Raw genomic sequence first — 15,147 nt, 5'->3', positions numbered from 1 at the left:
CCCAAAAAATCAGAAAATACCTGAAGGAAACTCTGATCACAACCCATGGAATTATGTCCCAAAAAATCAGAAAATTCCTGGATAAAATTCTGATCCCAACCCGCCCAACCCTGCAGAATTAAATCCCAAAAAAATCAGATTTCAGCAGAGAATTCCCACAGAATTATATCCCAAAAAAATCAGATTTTAGCAGAGAATTCCTGAAGGAAACTCTGATCCCAACCCACAGAATTGTATCCCAAAAATCAGAAAATTCCTGCAGGAAATTCTGATCCCAACCCACGGAATTGTATCCCAAAAAATCAGAGAATTCCTGGATAAAATTCTGTTCCCAACCCGCCCAAACCTGCAGAATTATATCCCAAAAAATTCAGATTTCAGCAGAGAATTCCCACAGAATTATATCCCAAAAAAAAATCAGATTTTAGCAGAGAATTCCTGAAGGAAACTCTGATCCCAACCCACAGAATTGTATCCCAAAAAATCAGAGAATTCCTGAAGGAAACGCTGATCACAACCCATGGAATTATATCCCAAAAAATCAGAGAATTCCTGCAGGAAATTCTGATCCCAACCCACAGAATTATGTCCCAAAAAATCAGAAAATTCCTGGATAAAATTCTGTTCCCAACCCGCCCAACCCTGCAGAATTATATCCCAAAAAAATCAGATTTTAGCAGAGAATTCCCACAGAATTATATCCCAAAAAAATCAGATTTTAGCAGAGAATTCCTGAAGGAAATACTGATCCCAACCCACAGAATTGTATCCCAAAAAATCAGAAAATTCCTGCAGGAAATTCTGCTCCCAACCCACAGAATTATATCCCAAAAAATCAGAGAATTCCTGAAGGAAACTCTGATCACAACCCATGGAATTATATCCCAAAAAATCAGAGAATTCCTGCAGGAAATTCTGATCCCACACCACAGAATTCCCAGGGAATTGGAAAATAATTTTATTATTCCCAGATATTCCAGATTTCAGCTGCTCTGGCCTCAAAAATCCTCCTCCCAGCACGATTCCCTGGATGTTTTCTAATAAGAATAAAAATAAAAATAAAAATAAAAATAAAAATAAAAATAAAATAATAATAATAAATCCTGCCCAAAATCCAGGAGGAAAAATCTCTCAATTCATGAGTTCATTAACGGGGTGGGATCAGGGATTTGCCCATTCTTGAGGTTTTTCAGGGCATTTTTGGAGGAGGAGAGTCTGGACTCCTTCATCTTCATCTTCATCTTCTTCACCTTCCTCTCCTTCTTCTCCTTCATCTTCATCTTCTTCACCTTCCTCTCCTTCTTCTCCATCTTCTTCACCTTTTTTCTTCTTCTTCTCCTTCTCCTCTCCTTCTCCATCATCTTCATCTTCTTCACCTTCCTCTTCTTCTTCTCCTTCATCTTCATCTTCTTCACCTTCCTCTCCATCTTCTTCACCTTTTTTCTTCTTCTTCTTCTCCTCTCCTTCTCCATCATCTTCATCTTCTTCACCTTCCTCTCCTTCTTCTTCTTCACCTTTTTTCTTCTCTTTCTTCTTCTTCATCTTCTTCACCTTCCTCTCCATCTTCTTCACCTTCCTCTCCTTCTTCTTCTCCTTCTTCACGTTTTTTCTTCTCCTTCTTCTCCTTCTCCACCATCTTCATCCTCTTCACCTTCCTCTCCTTCTTCTTCTTCTTCCTCTCCTTCTTCTTCTTCACCTTTTTTCTTCTTCATCTCCTTCTCCTTCACCTTCTTCTCTTCTCCTTCGTCTTCTTCTCTTCCTTCTTCTCCTTCTTCATCCTCTTCTTTTCCTTCTTCATCTTCTTCTCCACCTTCTTCATCTTCCTCTCCTTCTTCTTCTCCATCTTCTTTCTTCTTCACCTCCTTCTTCTTCTCCTTCCTCTCCTTCTTCTCCATCTTCTTCACCATCTTGTTCTTCACCTTCATCTTCTCCACCTTCTTCTCTTCTTTTCCACCTTCTTCATCTTCTTCACCTTCCTCTCCTTCTTCCCCATCTTCTTCTTCACCTTCCTCTCCTTCTTCTTCTCCATCTTCTCCTCTTCTTCTCCTCTACCTCTTCTCCTCCAACTTCTTCACTTCTTCTCCTTCATCATCTTCTTCTCCTCTTTCTTCTCCATCTTCTTCATCTTCTTCATCTTCCTCTCCTTCTTCTTCTCCACCTTCTGGGATTCTGGGGTCTGGGATTCTGAAATTCTGAGATTCTGAGTCTGGAACTTTGCGTTTCTGGAATTCTGGGTATCTGAAATTCTGAGATTCTGAGTCTGGAACTTTGCGTTTCTGGAATTCTGGGATTCTGAGGTCTGGAATTCTGGGATTTTGAGTCTGGAATTTTGCGTTTCTGAAATTCTGGGATTCTGAAATTCTGGGATTTTGAATCTGGAATTTTGCGTTTCTGGAATTCTGGGATTCTGAGGTCTGGGATTCTGGAATTCTGGGTTTCTGGAATTCTGGGTTTTTGAGGTCTGGGATTCTGAAATTCTGGAATTTTGGGATTCTGAGGTCTGGGATTCTGGAATTCTGGGTTTCTGGAATTCTGGGGTTTTGAGGTCTGGGATTCTGAAATTCTGGAATTTTGGGATTCTGGGATTCTGAGTCTGGAATTCTGGGTTTCTGAGGTCTAGGATTCTGGAATTCTGGGATTTTGAGTCTGGAATTTTCCGTTTCTGGAATTCTGGGTTTTTGAGGTCTGGGATTCTGGGATTTCCGTTTCTGGAATTCTGGGGTTTTGAGGTCTGGGATTCTGAAACTCTGGGATTTTGAGTCTGGAATTTTGCGTTTCTGAAATTCTGGGATTCTGAGGTCTGGGATTCTGGAATTCTGGGGTTTTTGAGGTCTGGGATTCTGAAATTCTGGAATTTTGGGATTCTGGGATTCTGAGGTCTGGGATTCTGGAATTCTGGGATTCTGAGTCTGGAATTCTGGGTTTCTGGAATTCTGGGTTTTTGAGGTCTGGGATTCTGGAATTCTGGGATTTTGAGTCTGGAATTTTCCGTTTCTGGAATTCTGGGATTCTGAGGTCTGGGATTCTGAAATTCTGGGTTTTTGAGGTCCGGGATTCTGGAATTCTGGGATTCTGAAATTCTGGGATTTTGAGTCTGGAATTTTGCATTTCTGAAATTCTGGGATTCTGGAATTCTGGGTTTCTGCTGCTCCTCACTCACCTTGTGCAGGGGGTGGATGGCGTCCGGCGCGTAGCCCGGCGCCGGCAGCGCGTGCCCGGAGTGGCCGGAGTGGCCGGAGCCGGGGGAGGGGCCGGGGGAGGGGCCCAGCATGGAGCTGGGGGAGGGGCCAGGCCCGGGGGAGGGGCCGGGCCGGGGGGTCCCGCCCAGGGGGGGCTCCGGGGTGGCCATCTCACATCAGGAGCTGGGAACGGGCACCTGGAATGCGGAAATCTGGGTTAATTATGGGAATAATTAATTATTAATATTAATAATTAATTATTCTGGAACTGAGGGAGAGCCAGGGGGTCCCACCCAGGGGGAGCTCTGGAGTGGCCATCTCACATCAGGAGCTGAGAACGGGCACCTGGAATGGGGAAATCTGGGTGAATTATGGGATAATTAAAGATTAATAATTAATAATTAATTATTCTGGTACTGAGGGAGAGCCAGGGGGTCCCACCCAGGGGGAGCTCTGGAGTGGCCATCTCACATCAGGAGCTGGGAACGGGTACCTGGAATGGGGAAATCTGGGTTAATTATGGCAATAATTAAAGATTAATAATTAATAATTAATCATTCTGGTACTGAGGGAGAGGAAGGGGGTCCCGCCCAGGGGGGGCTCTGGATTGGCCATCTCACATCAGGAGCTGGGAACGGGCACCTGGAATGGGGAAATCTGGGTTACTTGTGGGAATAATTCATTATTAATATTAATAATTAATGATTAATGATTCTGGAACTGAGGGAGAGCCGGGGGTCCCACCCAGGGGGGGCTCCGGGGTGGCCATCTCACATCAGGAGCTGGGAACGGGCACCTGGAATGGGGAAATCTGGGTTAATTATGGCAATAATTAAAGATTAATAATTAATAATTAATATTTAATATTTAGTAATTAATAGTTGAAAATTCTGGGATTGAGGGAGAGGAAGGGGGTCCTGCCCAGGGGGGGCTCTGGAGTGGCCATCTCACATCAGGAGCTGGGAATGGGCACCTGGAATGGGGATTGGGGTTAATTACGGGAGTAATTAATAATTAATAATAATTAATAATTGATAATTAATGACTAATAATTCTGGAGCTGAGGGAGCACCAGGTGGGAAATGTCCTTCCCAATCCATGGTGAAGGAACGAGCAAGGAACTCTCCACAGTTTGTGCTCCTCAGGCATGAGGAATTCAAAAATTAATTTAAAAATTCAATAATTAAAAATGAAGATTAAAATGAAAATGAAGTAATTAAAATTTAAAATAATTTCATTTTGATTAAATAATTAAAATTTAATTAAATTAAATTTTCTTCATTTATTACACCATTTCTACTTTTTCCATTTATTTTTATTTAATAAAATTATTTTATTTCAATTAAATAAATAAAATTTAATTCTTTGAAATTTTCTCTATCCCTCCTCTTTTTCATTTAATTTCATTTATTTAATTTATTTATTTGTATTAAACAATTAAAAATCAAGTTTTTGATATTTCCTCCATTCCTCCTCCTTTTCATTTCAATTTTCATTTAATGAAATTTTTTCCGTTTAATTAAATAATTTAAATTTCATTCTTTGAAATTTTCTTCATTCCTCTTCTTTTTCATTTATTTTTTATTTCATTAAAATTATTTCATTTCAATTAAATAATCAAAATTTAATTACTTGACATTTTCTCCAATCCTCCTCTTTTTGATTAAATTAAATTAAATTTAATTTAATTTAATTTATTAAATCACCTACCTAAGGGCATGGTAGTCCTCGATGCCTCGCAGGGACGAGCTCCTAATGCCAGGCTGGGGGGAAAAATGAGAATTAATTACGAATTAATTAGGGAATTTCATTATTCTCTGAGGGGATCCTCTGAGGGGGGATCTTTTGAAGGAGGATCAATCCTGAGGGAGCTGAAGGGGGATCCTCTGAGGGGATTCCATGAGGGGAGATCGATCCTGAGGGGTTGAGGGGGGGATTCTCTGAGGGGAACCTTTGAGGGGATCTTTTGAGGGGGGATCAATCCTGAGGGAGCTGAAGGGGGATCCTCTGAGGGGGGATCCCATGAGGGGGAATCGTTTCTGAGGGGTTGAGGGAGGATCCTATGAGGGGAACCTTTGAGGGGATCCCATGAGGGGAGATTGATCCTTGGGGTTTGAGGGGGGATCCTATGAAGGGAGAATGATCCTGGGAGGTTGAAGGAGGATCGATCCTGAGGGGACTGAGGGAGGTTCCTATGAAGGGGGATCCTCTGAGGGGGAATCAATCCTGGGGCTTTGAGGGGGGATCCTCTGAGAGGATCCCATGAGGGGGGATCCCATGAGGGCATCCATCCTAAGGGGGATCCTATGAGGGAAACACTTTGGGGGGATCCTCTGAGGGAGGATCCTATGAGCAGATCCTCTGAGGGGATATCAATCCCGAGGGGAACCTTTGAGGGGATCCTCTGAAGGGGAATCGATCTTAAAGGGAACTGAGGAACGTTCCTATGAGAGAGTATCCTATGAGGGGAGATCGATCTTGACGGGGCTGAGGGGGGATCCTACGAGAGGGCATCAATCCTGAGGGGGCTGAGGGGGGATCCTATGAGGGGATCCTATGAGAGGGGATCGATCCTGAGGGGGCCGAGGGGGTCCCGCTCCTGTGAGGGGGAGGAGAACCCCAAGGCCCCGCGCTGAGGGCACCGCCGGTGCCGAACAAAGGGCCCGTGACCCTCGCGGGCCGCCGTATCCTCCCCTCACCTCCCCTTAGCCGGCCTTACCGGAGCTAGAGCCCTTCCCGGAACCCTTCCCGAAGCTCATCCCGACCCGATCCCGACGCGATCCCGAGCCCGGTGCCGGCAGGGGGAACAAAGGAGCCGCCGGAGCCGCCGCCGCCGCCTCAGGGAGCGCCGGGCCCGCGCCTGCGCGTCCCGCCCCACGCCGCCGCCCCGCCCACCGCGCTGGCTCAGCCAATGGCGCGGCGAGCTGGTGCCGGCACGGCCAATGAGAGGCGAGCGGAGGGACGCGCGCGCGGCGGTCGGGGCTCCGCCCACAGCAAGAGCAGCCAATGGGAACGCGGCGCGCTGCCCCCCCACAATAAGGGGAAGGAGGGTGGAAAAGACAGGCCACGCCCAACCGCGGTGCGGCAGCCAATGGCAGCCGAGCTCGGCCGATTTCCCCCCGTCCCCAGCCTGACTAAGCTGTCAGTCACTCATCCAGCCAGCCAATCAGCGTGGAGTTCTCCCTCCGCGGCCAATGAGAAGGCGGGGACTGAAGAGGGGGAAGGTGGGGCTTGAGGGGCGCGCATGCGCAGAGCGCGCGGCACTGCGGCGGGGGGGAGGGGTGGGAGCGAAGCCGGGCGCCGGTGGGGGAGGGGCGGAAAAGGGGGAGGGGATCCCCGGATTTGGGGGGTCCCAGTCCAGGGGGATCCCGAGGTTTAGGGGGTCCCAGGAATTTGGGGGATTTTGGGGGTGTCCCAGGGATTTGGGGGGGTCCCAATCCAGAGGGATCCCAGAATTTTGGGGGGGGGCCCAGTCCAGATGAATCCCAAGATTTTGGGGGTCAAATCCAGGGGGGTCCCAGGGATTTTGGGGGTCCCAGCCCAGGAGGACCCCGAGATTCTGAGGGTCCCAGGATTTTGGGGGATCCCATTCCAAGGGACCCAGCATCCCCCTCATCCCCTGGGAGATCCCCCCATGTCTCCATCCTCGTCTTCGTTCAATATCTTTATTATTAACTCCAGATTTAGAAAGGACAAAGAGAAATAAAAAGAAAATCCCAGGCCGTGGGGAGACAGGAGGACGGGGAGCCCTCAGCCAGGTGTCCCCCAAACAGGGATCAAGGTGGCTCTGCCCACCTGGGCTCACTGGGGACCATCCAGAGCAGATCCTCCCATGGGGGATGGATTGATGGTGGAGAAGACCCCTCTGAGGCAATCAAGAGCTGCTTGAGACCACCACAAGAGTGAAAAACTGAGATTTTTTTCAAGGGATCAGAGGTTGACAAATCCGGGAGGACGTGGCGCCCTCAGCCAGGTGTCCCCCAAACGAGGATCAGGAGGGCTCTGCCCACCTGGGCTCACTGGGGACCATCCAGGGTGGATCCTCCTGGGCAGGACGGAGCTGGAGCAGCGCGTGAAGCTCTCCCCGCGCTCTGGGCTGCCCGCAGTGCTGGCTGCACTGGTGCTTGATCAAGTTGCAGCTCTGCGAGAAGCTCTTCCCGCACTCCCCGCACTCGTAGGGCCTCTCCCCCGTGTGGCACCTCTGGTGGGCCACCAGCCCCGAGCTCTGCGAGAAGCTCTTCCCGCACTGCCCGCACTCGTAGGGCCGCTCCCCCGTGTGGCTCCTGTGGTGCACAATGAGGCTGAAGCTGGCGCTGAAGCTCTTCCCGCACTGCCAGCACACGTAGGGCCTCTCCCCGGTGTGGATCCTCCGGTGCTTGACCAGGCTCGAGTTGTGCTTGAAGCCCACCCCGCAGTCGGGGCAGCGGAAGGGCCTCTCGTCCGTGTGGATGCGCTGGTGCAGGAGGAGGTCGGACGTGGTGTGGAACCTCTTCCAGCACTGGCCGCACTCGTAGGGCCTCTCCCCGGTGTGGATGCGCTGATGGACGACGAGAGCCGAGTTGTTCTTGAAGCTCTTCCCGCAATCGGGGCAGCAGAACGGCCTCTCCTCGGTGTGGGTGCGCTGGTGCTTGAGGAGAGACGAGCTGGTGTAAAACCTCTGGTGGCACTGATCGCACTCGTAGGGCCTCTCCTCAGCGTGGTCCCTCTGGTGGATGATCAGGCTGGAGCTCTCCTCACACTCCCCGGCATGGATGAACTGGGCCTTGACCGGGCTGGAGTCGTCACCGAAGCCCATCCCACACTCGGAGAGGTGGAACGGCTTCTCCTCGGCGTGTGAGCCCTGGTGCACCACGAGGTCCCCGACGCTCTGAAACCTCTGACCGCACTGCTCGCACCCGTAGGGCTTGTCCCCAGCGTGGCTCCTCTGGTGGACGATCAGGTTGGAGCTGTTGGTGAAGCCCTTCCCACACTGCGGGCACTCGTAGGGCCGCTCTCCCGTGTGGCTCCTGTGGTGGACGATCAGCTGGGAGCTCCTGCCGAAGCTCTTCCCGCACACCCCGCACTCGTAGGGCTTCTCCCCGCTGTGCATCCTCTGGTGGACGACCAGGTAGGAGCTGGTGTTGAAGCTCTTCCCGCACTCCCCGCACACGTAGGGCCTCTCCCCGGTGTGCACGCGGCGGTGCGTGGTGAGGGTGGAGTTCTCCCTGAAGCCCTTGCCACAGTCAGGGCAGCGGAACGGCCTCTCCTCGGTGTGGATGCGCTGGTGGCTGCGGAGGGTGGAGCTGCTCTGGAACCTCTTCTGGCACACGTCGCACTGGTAGGGCCTCTCGCCCGTGTGGTTCCTCTGGTGGACGATCAGGTGGGAGCTGGTGCTGAAGCTCTTCCCGCACAGCCCGCACGCGTAGGACCTCTCCCCGTTGTGCATCCTCTGGTGGACGATCAGGTAGGACCTGGTGTTGAAGCTCTTCCCGCACTCCCCGCACTCGTAGGGGCGTTCCCCGGTGTGGATTCTGCAGTGGCGGATCAGGGACGATCTCCACCTGAAGCTCTTCCCGCATTCCGAGCACTTGTGGGGCTTCTCCTGCCCATCCTGGAGCTGCTCATGGAGCCCCAGCTCTGAGCTCTGACCCTGGTCCAGGGTGGGTTCTTCCCCCTCAAATCCCGGGTGTTCCTCCATGTGGTTCCTCAGGTGGACAATCAGGTGGGACCTCTTGGTGAAGCTCTTCCCGCACTCCGAGCACTTGTGGGGCTTCTCCTGCCCATCCTGGAGCTGCTCCCGGAGCCCCAGCTCCAAGTTCTGAGCCCCTTCCCCACCCAGGGGAGGCTTTTCCCCCTCAGACCTCGGCTGTTCCCAAGTGTGGATCTTCTGGTGCGCAACCAGCTCGGAGCTCCTGCTGAAGCTCTTCCCGCGCTCCGAGCACTCGTGGGGCTTCTCCTGCCCATCCTGGAGCTGCTCCCGGAGCCCCAGCTCGGGGCTCTGAGCCCCTCCCTGGCCCAGGCCGGCTCTTTGCCCCTCGGATCCCCGCGCTCTGCGTTTGCAGCCCCTCCTGCTCAGGCATCTCCGCGGCTTCTCCTCCCCGCTGGCTTCTCCCTGCGCCCTGGAGCCGCTCAAAACGGCCTCGGCCACCGGCTCCTCGCTGCTCTCCATGCTCAGCTCCTGCTCTGGGGGAGGAAGGACAAGGACACCATGGGATTGGCCCCGTGGGGACAAGGACACCATGGGACTGGCCCCACAAGGACACGATGGGATTTGCCCCCATGGGGACAAGGACACGATGGGATTTGGGATTTGCCTCCATCCAAGTTCAGGATGGGATTTACCCCACAAGGAAAATTTGGGATTTGCCCCTATCCAAGGACAGGATGGGGTTTGGGATTTGCCCCACAGGGACAAGATGGGGTTTAGGATTTGCCCCACAGAGTCAGGATGGGGTTTGGGATTTGCCCCACAAGTTCACGATGGTGTTTGGGATCTGCCCCACAGGGTCAGGATGGGATTTGCCCCACAGGTTCAGGATGGGGTTTGGGATCTGCCCCACAAGTTCACGATGGGGTTTGGGATCTGCCCCACAAGGTCAGGATGGGATTTGCCCCACAGGTTCAGGATGGGGTTTGGGATTTGCCCCACAAGTTCACGATGGGGTTTGGGATCTGCCCCACAGGTTCACGATGGGGTTTGGGATCTGCCCCACAGGGTCACGATGGGGTTTGGGATCTGCCCCACAGGTTCAGGATGGGGTTTGGGATCTGCCCCACAGGGTCACGATGGGGTTTGGGATCTGCCCCACAAGTTCACGATGGGGTTTGGGATCTGCCCCACAGGGTCACGATGGGGTTTGGGATTTGCCCCACAAGTTCAGGATGGGGTTTGGGATCTGCCCCACAGGTTCACGATGGGGTTTGGGATCTGCCCCACAGGGTCACGATGGGGTTTGGGATCTGCCCCACAGGTTCACGATGGGGTTTGGGATCTGCCCCCCTCCCACAGGGCAGCACCAGGCGATGCCCCAGGGCTGGAGCAGCACCGAGGGGGCAAAGGGGCCCTGCCTTCCTCCTCACCTGCCTGGGGCTCCCGGGCCGGGCTCCTCTTCCTCACAGCCTCCTCCTCCTCCTCCCCGGGCCCGGGTTTGGCGCTGGGGGCTCCCGGCCTGGGGCAGAACAAGGCCTGAGCCCTTTGCTGCTGCTGCTGCTGCTGCTGCTGGAGGCCTCAGGGCCCCTTCCAGCCCTGAGATTCCCTGAAAAATCCTCGGGCCGGGATTTTGTTTTCTTTTTGTTTTCTCCCCTCCTGAGAAGCTGAGGAAGCCTCAGAGGAAAAGAAAAGCAATAATTATCTGCTGCTGTGGAATGCAACAGGCCCAGCTCCGATTGGTCCACGCTGGTTGTTTTTAATTAAGGGCCAATCACGGTCAGCTTTTGTTATCATTCCTTTTCTATTCCTTTCAAGCCTTCTGATGAAATCCTTTCTTCTATTCTTTAGTACAGTTTTAGTATATCTAGTTCTTTTAATATAACGTATATAATAAAATAATAAATATAATTTTATTATATATTAATATATATATAGTTTCAATACATAATTTTCTTTCAATATAATATATATCATAAAATAATAAATCAGCCTTCTGATGAAATCCTTTCTTCTATTCTTTTAGTATAGTTTTAGTATATAATTTTCTTTTAATATATCATAACATACGTATAAATATATATATAATAAAATATATAAATACGTAAATAAATATAGCATAAAATATATATGAATAAAGATATATAATAAAATAATAAATCAGCCTTCTGAAGAAATCCTTTCTTCTATTCTTTAGCATAATTTTAGCATACAATTTTCTTTTCGAGTAACATATACCATAAAATGCAATATATATTACATTTTAATGTAATTTACACATTAAAACAATACATTTAAATGTCATATACATCATAAAATGTAAAATTAAATCAGCCTTCTGAAACACAGGATTCTCGTCTCTTCCCTCGCCCCGGGACCCCTTGAAACCACCCCCAGGGTCCCGCATCCCTCGGGGCTGCCCCGGGATCGCTCCGGGGCTCCCGCGGTCCCCCCCGGCTCTCCCGGGCATCCCCAGAGCCGAGATCGCCCCCGAGCCCGCCCGGACCGGGCGATGCCACCGGGGACCCCCCCAAAATCCCTCCCCAGGGACATTTCGGGCTCGGTTTTGGGGTCCTGGCCCCCAAAAATCCCTCCCGGAGCCCCCCCCGCCATGGGTTCGGGGCGAGCTCCCCCTCCCCGCTCACCTGCGGGCTCCGGGGGCGATGCCGGCGGGGCCGGGGCAGCTGCGGCCGGAGCGGGGACGGGGCCGCTCCTCCTCTTCCTCTGTCCCTCCTCTTCCTCCCGCTCCTCCTTCTCTCCCTCCTCCTGCTCCTGTGTCCCTCCTCTTCCTCCCGCTCCTCCTCCGCTCCCCAGAGCAGCCGCGCTCTGCCCCGGGCGGGTTCCGAGAGCGCTTTCCCTGCCGGTGCCGCCGTTACTGGGAGCGCTGGGAGGGAACTGGGAGCGCTGGGATGGAACTGGGAGCGCTTTCCCTGCCGGTGCCGCCGTTACTGGGAGCGCTGGGAGGGAACTGGGAGCGCTGGGAGGGAACTGGGAGCGCTTTCCCTGCCGGTGCCGCCGTTACTGGGAGCGCTGGGAGGGAACTGGGAGCGAGCAGCGCCGGGCGGCGGGCAGGGCCAACCTGAATGGGCGTGGTTATGTAAATCCGGGAGCGATCGCGCGCTAGGATTGGTGGGCGGGAGGAGCGCGGGGTTCGCTCGGTGACGTCAGGGCCGGGGGCGGAGCGTCCGGTGTGAGGGGACCGGGAATGGCGACCGGGAATGGGGACAGGGACCGGGAATGGCGACCGGGAATGGGGACAGGGACCGGGAATAGCGACCGGGAATGGGGACCGTGGGGTGCCCAAAGCCCTGAGGAACCCCCGGATCTGTCCCAGGAACCCTCAACTCCCTCGGAGCCAGCATCCCCCTCATGCCCATCCTTGTTTTAGTTCAACGTCTTTATTTTCAACCTCAGATTTAGAAAGGACAAAGAGAAATAAAAAGAAAATCCCAGTCCATGGGGAGACAGGAGGATGAGGAGCCCTCAGCCCTCAGGTGTCCTCTAAACAGGGATCAAGGTGGCTCTGCCCACCTGGGCCCACTGGGGACCATCCAGAGCAGATCCTTCCAATGGGGGATGGATTGATGGTGGAGACCACCAAGGCTCTCTAGTGTTGCTGAAGACCACCAAAAGAGGTAAAAATTGAGATTTTTCTGGGTCAGAAGTTGACAAATCCAGGAGGATGAGGAGCCCTCAGCCCTCAGGTGTTCCCCAAACGGGGATCAAGGTGGCTCTGCCCACCTGGGCCCACTGGGGACCATCCAGAGCAGATCCTCCCGTGTGGGATGGAGCTGGAGCAGCCCACGGAGCTCTTCCCACCTCAGTGCTGGCTCTCCAGGTGTCTGGTCATGCTGCAGCTCGTGGTGAAGCCCTTCCCACACTGGGGACACTGGAATGGCTTCTCCCCGGTGTGGCTGCGCTGGTGGATCACCAGGTTGGACTTGTGCCTGAATCCCTTGCCGCAATCGGGGCAGCAGAACGGCCTCTCCTCGGTGTGCATCAGCTGGTGGCTGAGGAGATGGGAGCTGGTCAGGAACCTCTTCTTGCACTGCTCACACTCGTAGGGCTTCTCCCCGCTGTGGCCCCTCTGGTGGTAAATCAGGTGGGACTTGGACATGAAGCCCTTCCCGCACTGCCCGCACTCGTAGGGCCGCTCCCCGGTGTGGATCATCTGGTGGGTGAGCAGGTAGGACCTGGTGGTGAAGCTCTTCCCGCACTTCCTGCACTCGTAGGGCCTCACCTCGGTGTGGCACTTCTGGTGCACGATCAGGCTGGAGCTCTGCGAGAAGCTCCTCCAGCAGTACTCGCACTCGTAGGGCCGCTCCGCGTGGCTCCTCTGGTGGGCAAACAGGTTGGAGCTCTGCGTGAAGCTCTTCCCGCACCGCCCGCACACGTACGGCCTCTCCCCGGTGTGGATCCGCCGGTGCTTGACCAGGCTGGACTTTTGCCTGAAGCCCCTGCCGCAGTCGGGGCAGCCAAAGGGCTTCTCCCCGGTGTGGATGCGCTGGTGCTCGGCCAGGAGGGAGCTGGTCGGGAAGGAATTTTTACACTGCCCGCACTCGTAGGGCCTCTCCCCGGAGTGGGTGCGGCGGTGCCTGACCAGGGCCGAGTTCTCCTTGAAGCTCATCCCGCACTCGGGGCACGGGAAGGGCCTCTCGCCCGTGTGCGAGCGCCGGTGGACGACGAGGGAGGAGCTGCTCTGGAACTTCTTGTGGCACTGCTCGCACTCGTAGGGCTTCTCCCCAGTGTGAGTCCTCAGGTGGCTGCTCAGGTGGGACTTCCAGCTGAAGCTCTTCCCGCACTGCTGGCACTCGTAGGGCCTCTCCCCGGTGTGGATCCTCCTCTGGTGGAGAAGCAGCTGGGAGCTCCAGCTGAAGCTCTGCCCACACTCCCCACACTCGTAGGGTTTCTCTCCGGTGTGGATTCTGCTGTGCTCCAACAGGTTGGATCTCCACCTGAAGCTCTTCCCGCATTCCGAGCACTTGTGGGGCTTCTTCTCCTCCCCATCCTGGAGCTGCTCACGGAGCCCCAGCTCTGACCTCTGACCCTGGTCCAAGGTGGGTTTTTCCCCCTCAGATCTCAGCTGTTGCCCCGTGTGGATTCTGCAGTGCTTGATCAGGGATGATCTCCACATGAAGCTCTTCCCACACTCCGAGCACTTGTGGGGCTTCTTCTCCTCCCCATCCTGGAGCTGCTCATGGAGCCCCAGCTCTGAGCTCTGACCCTGGTCCAGGGTTGGTTCTTCCCCCTCAGATCCCGTGTGGCTCCTCTGGTGGGCAACCAGGCAGGATCTCCTCTTGAAGCTCTTCCCGCACTCCGAGCACTTGTGAGGCTTCTCCTGCCCATCCTGGAGCTGCTCCCGGAGCCCCAGCTCCAAGTTCTGAGCCCCTTCCCCACCCAGGGGAGGCTTTTCCCCCTCAGACCTCGGCTGTTCCCAAGTGTGGATCTTCTGGTGCGCAACCAGCTCGGAGCTCCTGCTGAAGCTCTTCCTGCGCTCCGAGCACTCGTGGGGCTTCTCCTGCCCATCCTGGAGCTGCTCCCGGAGCCCCAGCTCGGGGCTCTGAGCCCCTCCCTGGCCCAGGCCGGCTCTTTGCCCCTCGGATCCCCGCGCTCTGCGTTTGCAGCCCCTCCTGCTCAGGCATCTCCGCGGCTTCTCCTCCCCGCTGGCTTCTCCCTGCGCCCTGGAGCCGCTCAAAACGGCCTCGGCCACCGGCTCCTCGCTGCTCTCCATGCTCAGCTCCTGCTCTGGGGGAGGAACGACAAGGACACCATGGGATTGGCCCCGTGGGGACAAGGACACCATGGGATTGGCCCCACAGGGACACGATGGGATTTGCCCCCATGGGGACAAGGACACGATGGGATTGGCCCCACAGGGACACGATGGGATTTGCCCCCATGGGGACAAGGATGGGATTTACTCCCCCAAAAATCCCTCCCGGAGCCCCCCCCGCCATGGGTTCGGGGCGAGCTCCCCCTCCCCGCTCACCTGCGGGCTCCGGGGGCGATGCCGGCGGGGCCGGGGCAGCTGCGGCCGGAGCGGGGACGGGGCCGCTCCTCCTCTTCCTCCTGCTCCTTCTGCCGCTCCTCCTCCTCCTCTGTCCCTCCTCTTCCTCTTCCTGGTCCTCCTTCTCTCCCTCCTCCTCCTCCTGTGTCCCTCCTCTTCCTCCCGCTCCTCCTCCGCTCCCCAAAGCAGCCGCGCTCTGCCCCGAGCGGGTTCCGAGAGCGCTTTCCCTGCCGGTGCCGCTGTTACTGGGAGCGCTGGGATGGAACTGGGAGCGCTGGGAGGGAACTGGGAGCGCTTTCCCTGCCGGTGCCGCCGTTACTGGGAGCGCTGGGATG

The 15,147-nt window shown here is 54.5% G+C and overlaps 2 protein-coding genes and 1 long non-coding RNA gene across 4 annotated transcripts in view; all 3 read right to left on the bottom strand.

Annotated features, from left to right (window-relative positions):
- Positions 1 to 3,372, bottom strand: part of SMARCA4 (SWI/SNF related, matrix associated, actin dependent regulator of chromatin, subfamily a, member 4) — a 41,736-nt gene extending 38,364 nt beyond the window's left edge. For both annotated transcript variants that reach the window (XM_036400058.2, XM_054518145.1), the window contains exon 1: positions 3,161 to 3,372. In XM_036400058.2, coding sequence (XP_036255951.1) covers positions 3,161 to 3,349 — 189 coding nt within the window. In that variant the 5' untranslated portion in view covers positions 3,350 to 3,372. The remainder of the gene's footprint in view (positions 1 to 3,160) is intronic.
- Positions 3,373 to 3,912: 540 nt separating this feature from the next.
- On the bottom strand, positions 3,913 to 6,026 carry LOC129047070 (uncharacterized). Its single transcript, XR_008509031.1, has 3 exons — positions 5,899 to 6,026; positions 4,890 to 4,942; positions 3,913 to 3,975 (listed from the first exon to the last, which is right to left on the bottom strand). It is a non-coding gene; the product is annotated as an uncharacterized LOC129047070 (long non-coding RNA).
- An 804-nt stretch (positions 6,027 to 6,830) lies between these two features.
- Positions 6,831 to 14,948, bottom strand: LOC118697418 (zinc finger protein 658B-like). The gene is made up of 5 exons (XM_054518122.1): positions 14,795 to 14,948; positions 12,633 to 14,550; positions 11,451 to 11,678; positions 10,239 to 10,327; positions 6,831 to 9,341 (listed from the first exon to the last, which is right to left on the bottom strand). The coding sequence occupies exons 2-5, from the start codon at positions 14,534 to 14,536 to the stop codon at positions 7,171 to 7,173; spliced, it is 4,392 nt and encodes a 1,463-aa protein (XP_054374097.1). The 5' UTR covers positions 14,537 to 14,550; positions 14,795 to 14,948; the 3' UTR covers positions 6,831 to 7,170.
- Between the last annotated feature and the right edge of the window lie 199 nt (positions 14,949 to 15,147).

This window comes from Molothrus ater, chromosome 36, assembly GCF_012460135.2.
Source record: "Molothrus ater isolate BHLD 08-10-18 breed brown headed cowbird chromosome 36, BPBGC_Mater_1.1, whole genome shotgun sequence".
In the NCBI taxonomy this organism is placed as follows: Eukaryota; Metazoa; Chordata; class Aves; order Passeriformes; family Icteridae; genus Molothrus; species Molothrus ater.
This window is presented reverse-complemented; position numbering and strand designations above follow the sequence as displayed.

Coding starts and splice junctions, on each gene's coding strand:
- LOC118697418 (XM_054518122.1), bottom strand. CDS start 14,536: ATGGAGAGCAGCGAGGAGCCGGTGGCCGAGGCCGTTTTGAGCGGCTCC. Junction 11,679..12,632: donor ACCAGACACCTGGAGAGCCA/GCACTGAGGTGG, acceptor GCGCTCCCAGTA/ACGGCGGCACCGGCAGGGAA. Junction 9,342..10,238: donor GGCCCGGGAGCCCCAGGCAG/GTGAGGAGGAAG, acceptor TTCCTCCCCCAG/AGCAGGAGCTGAGCATGGAG.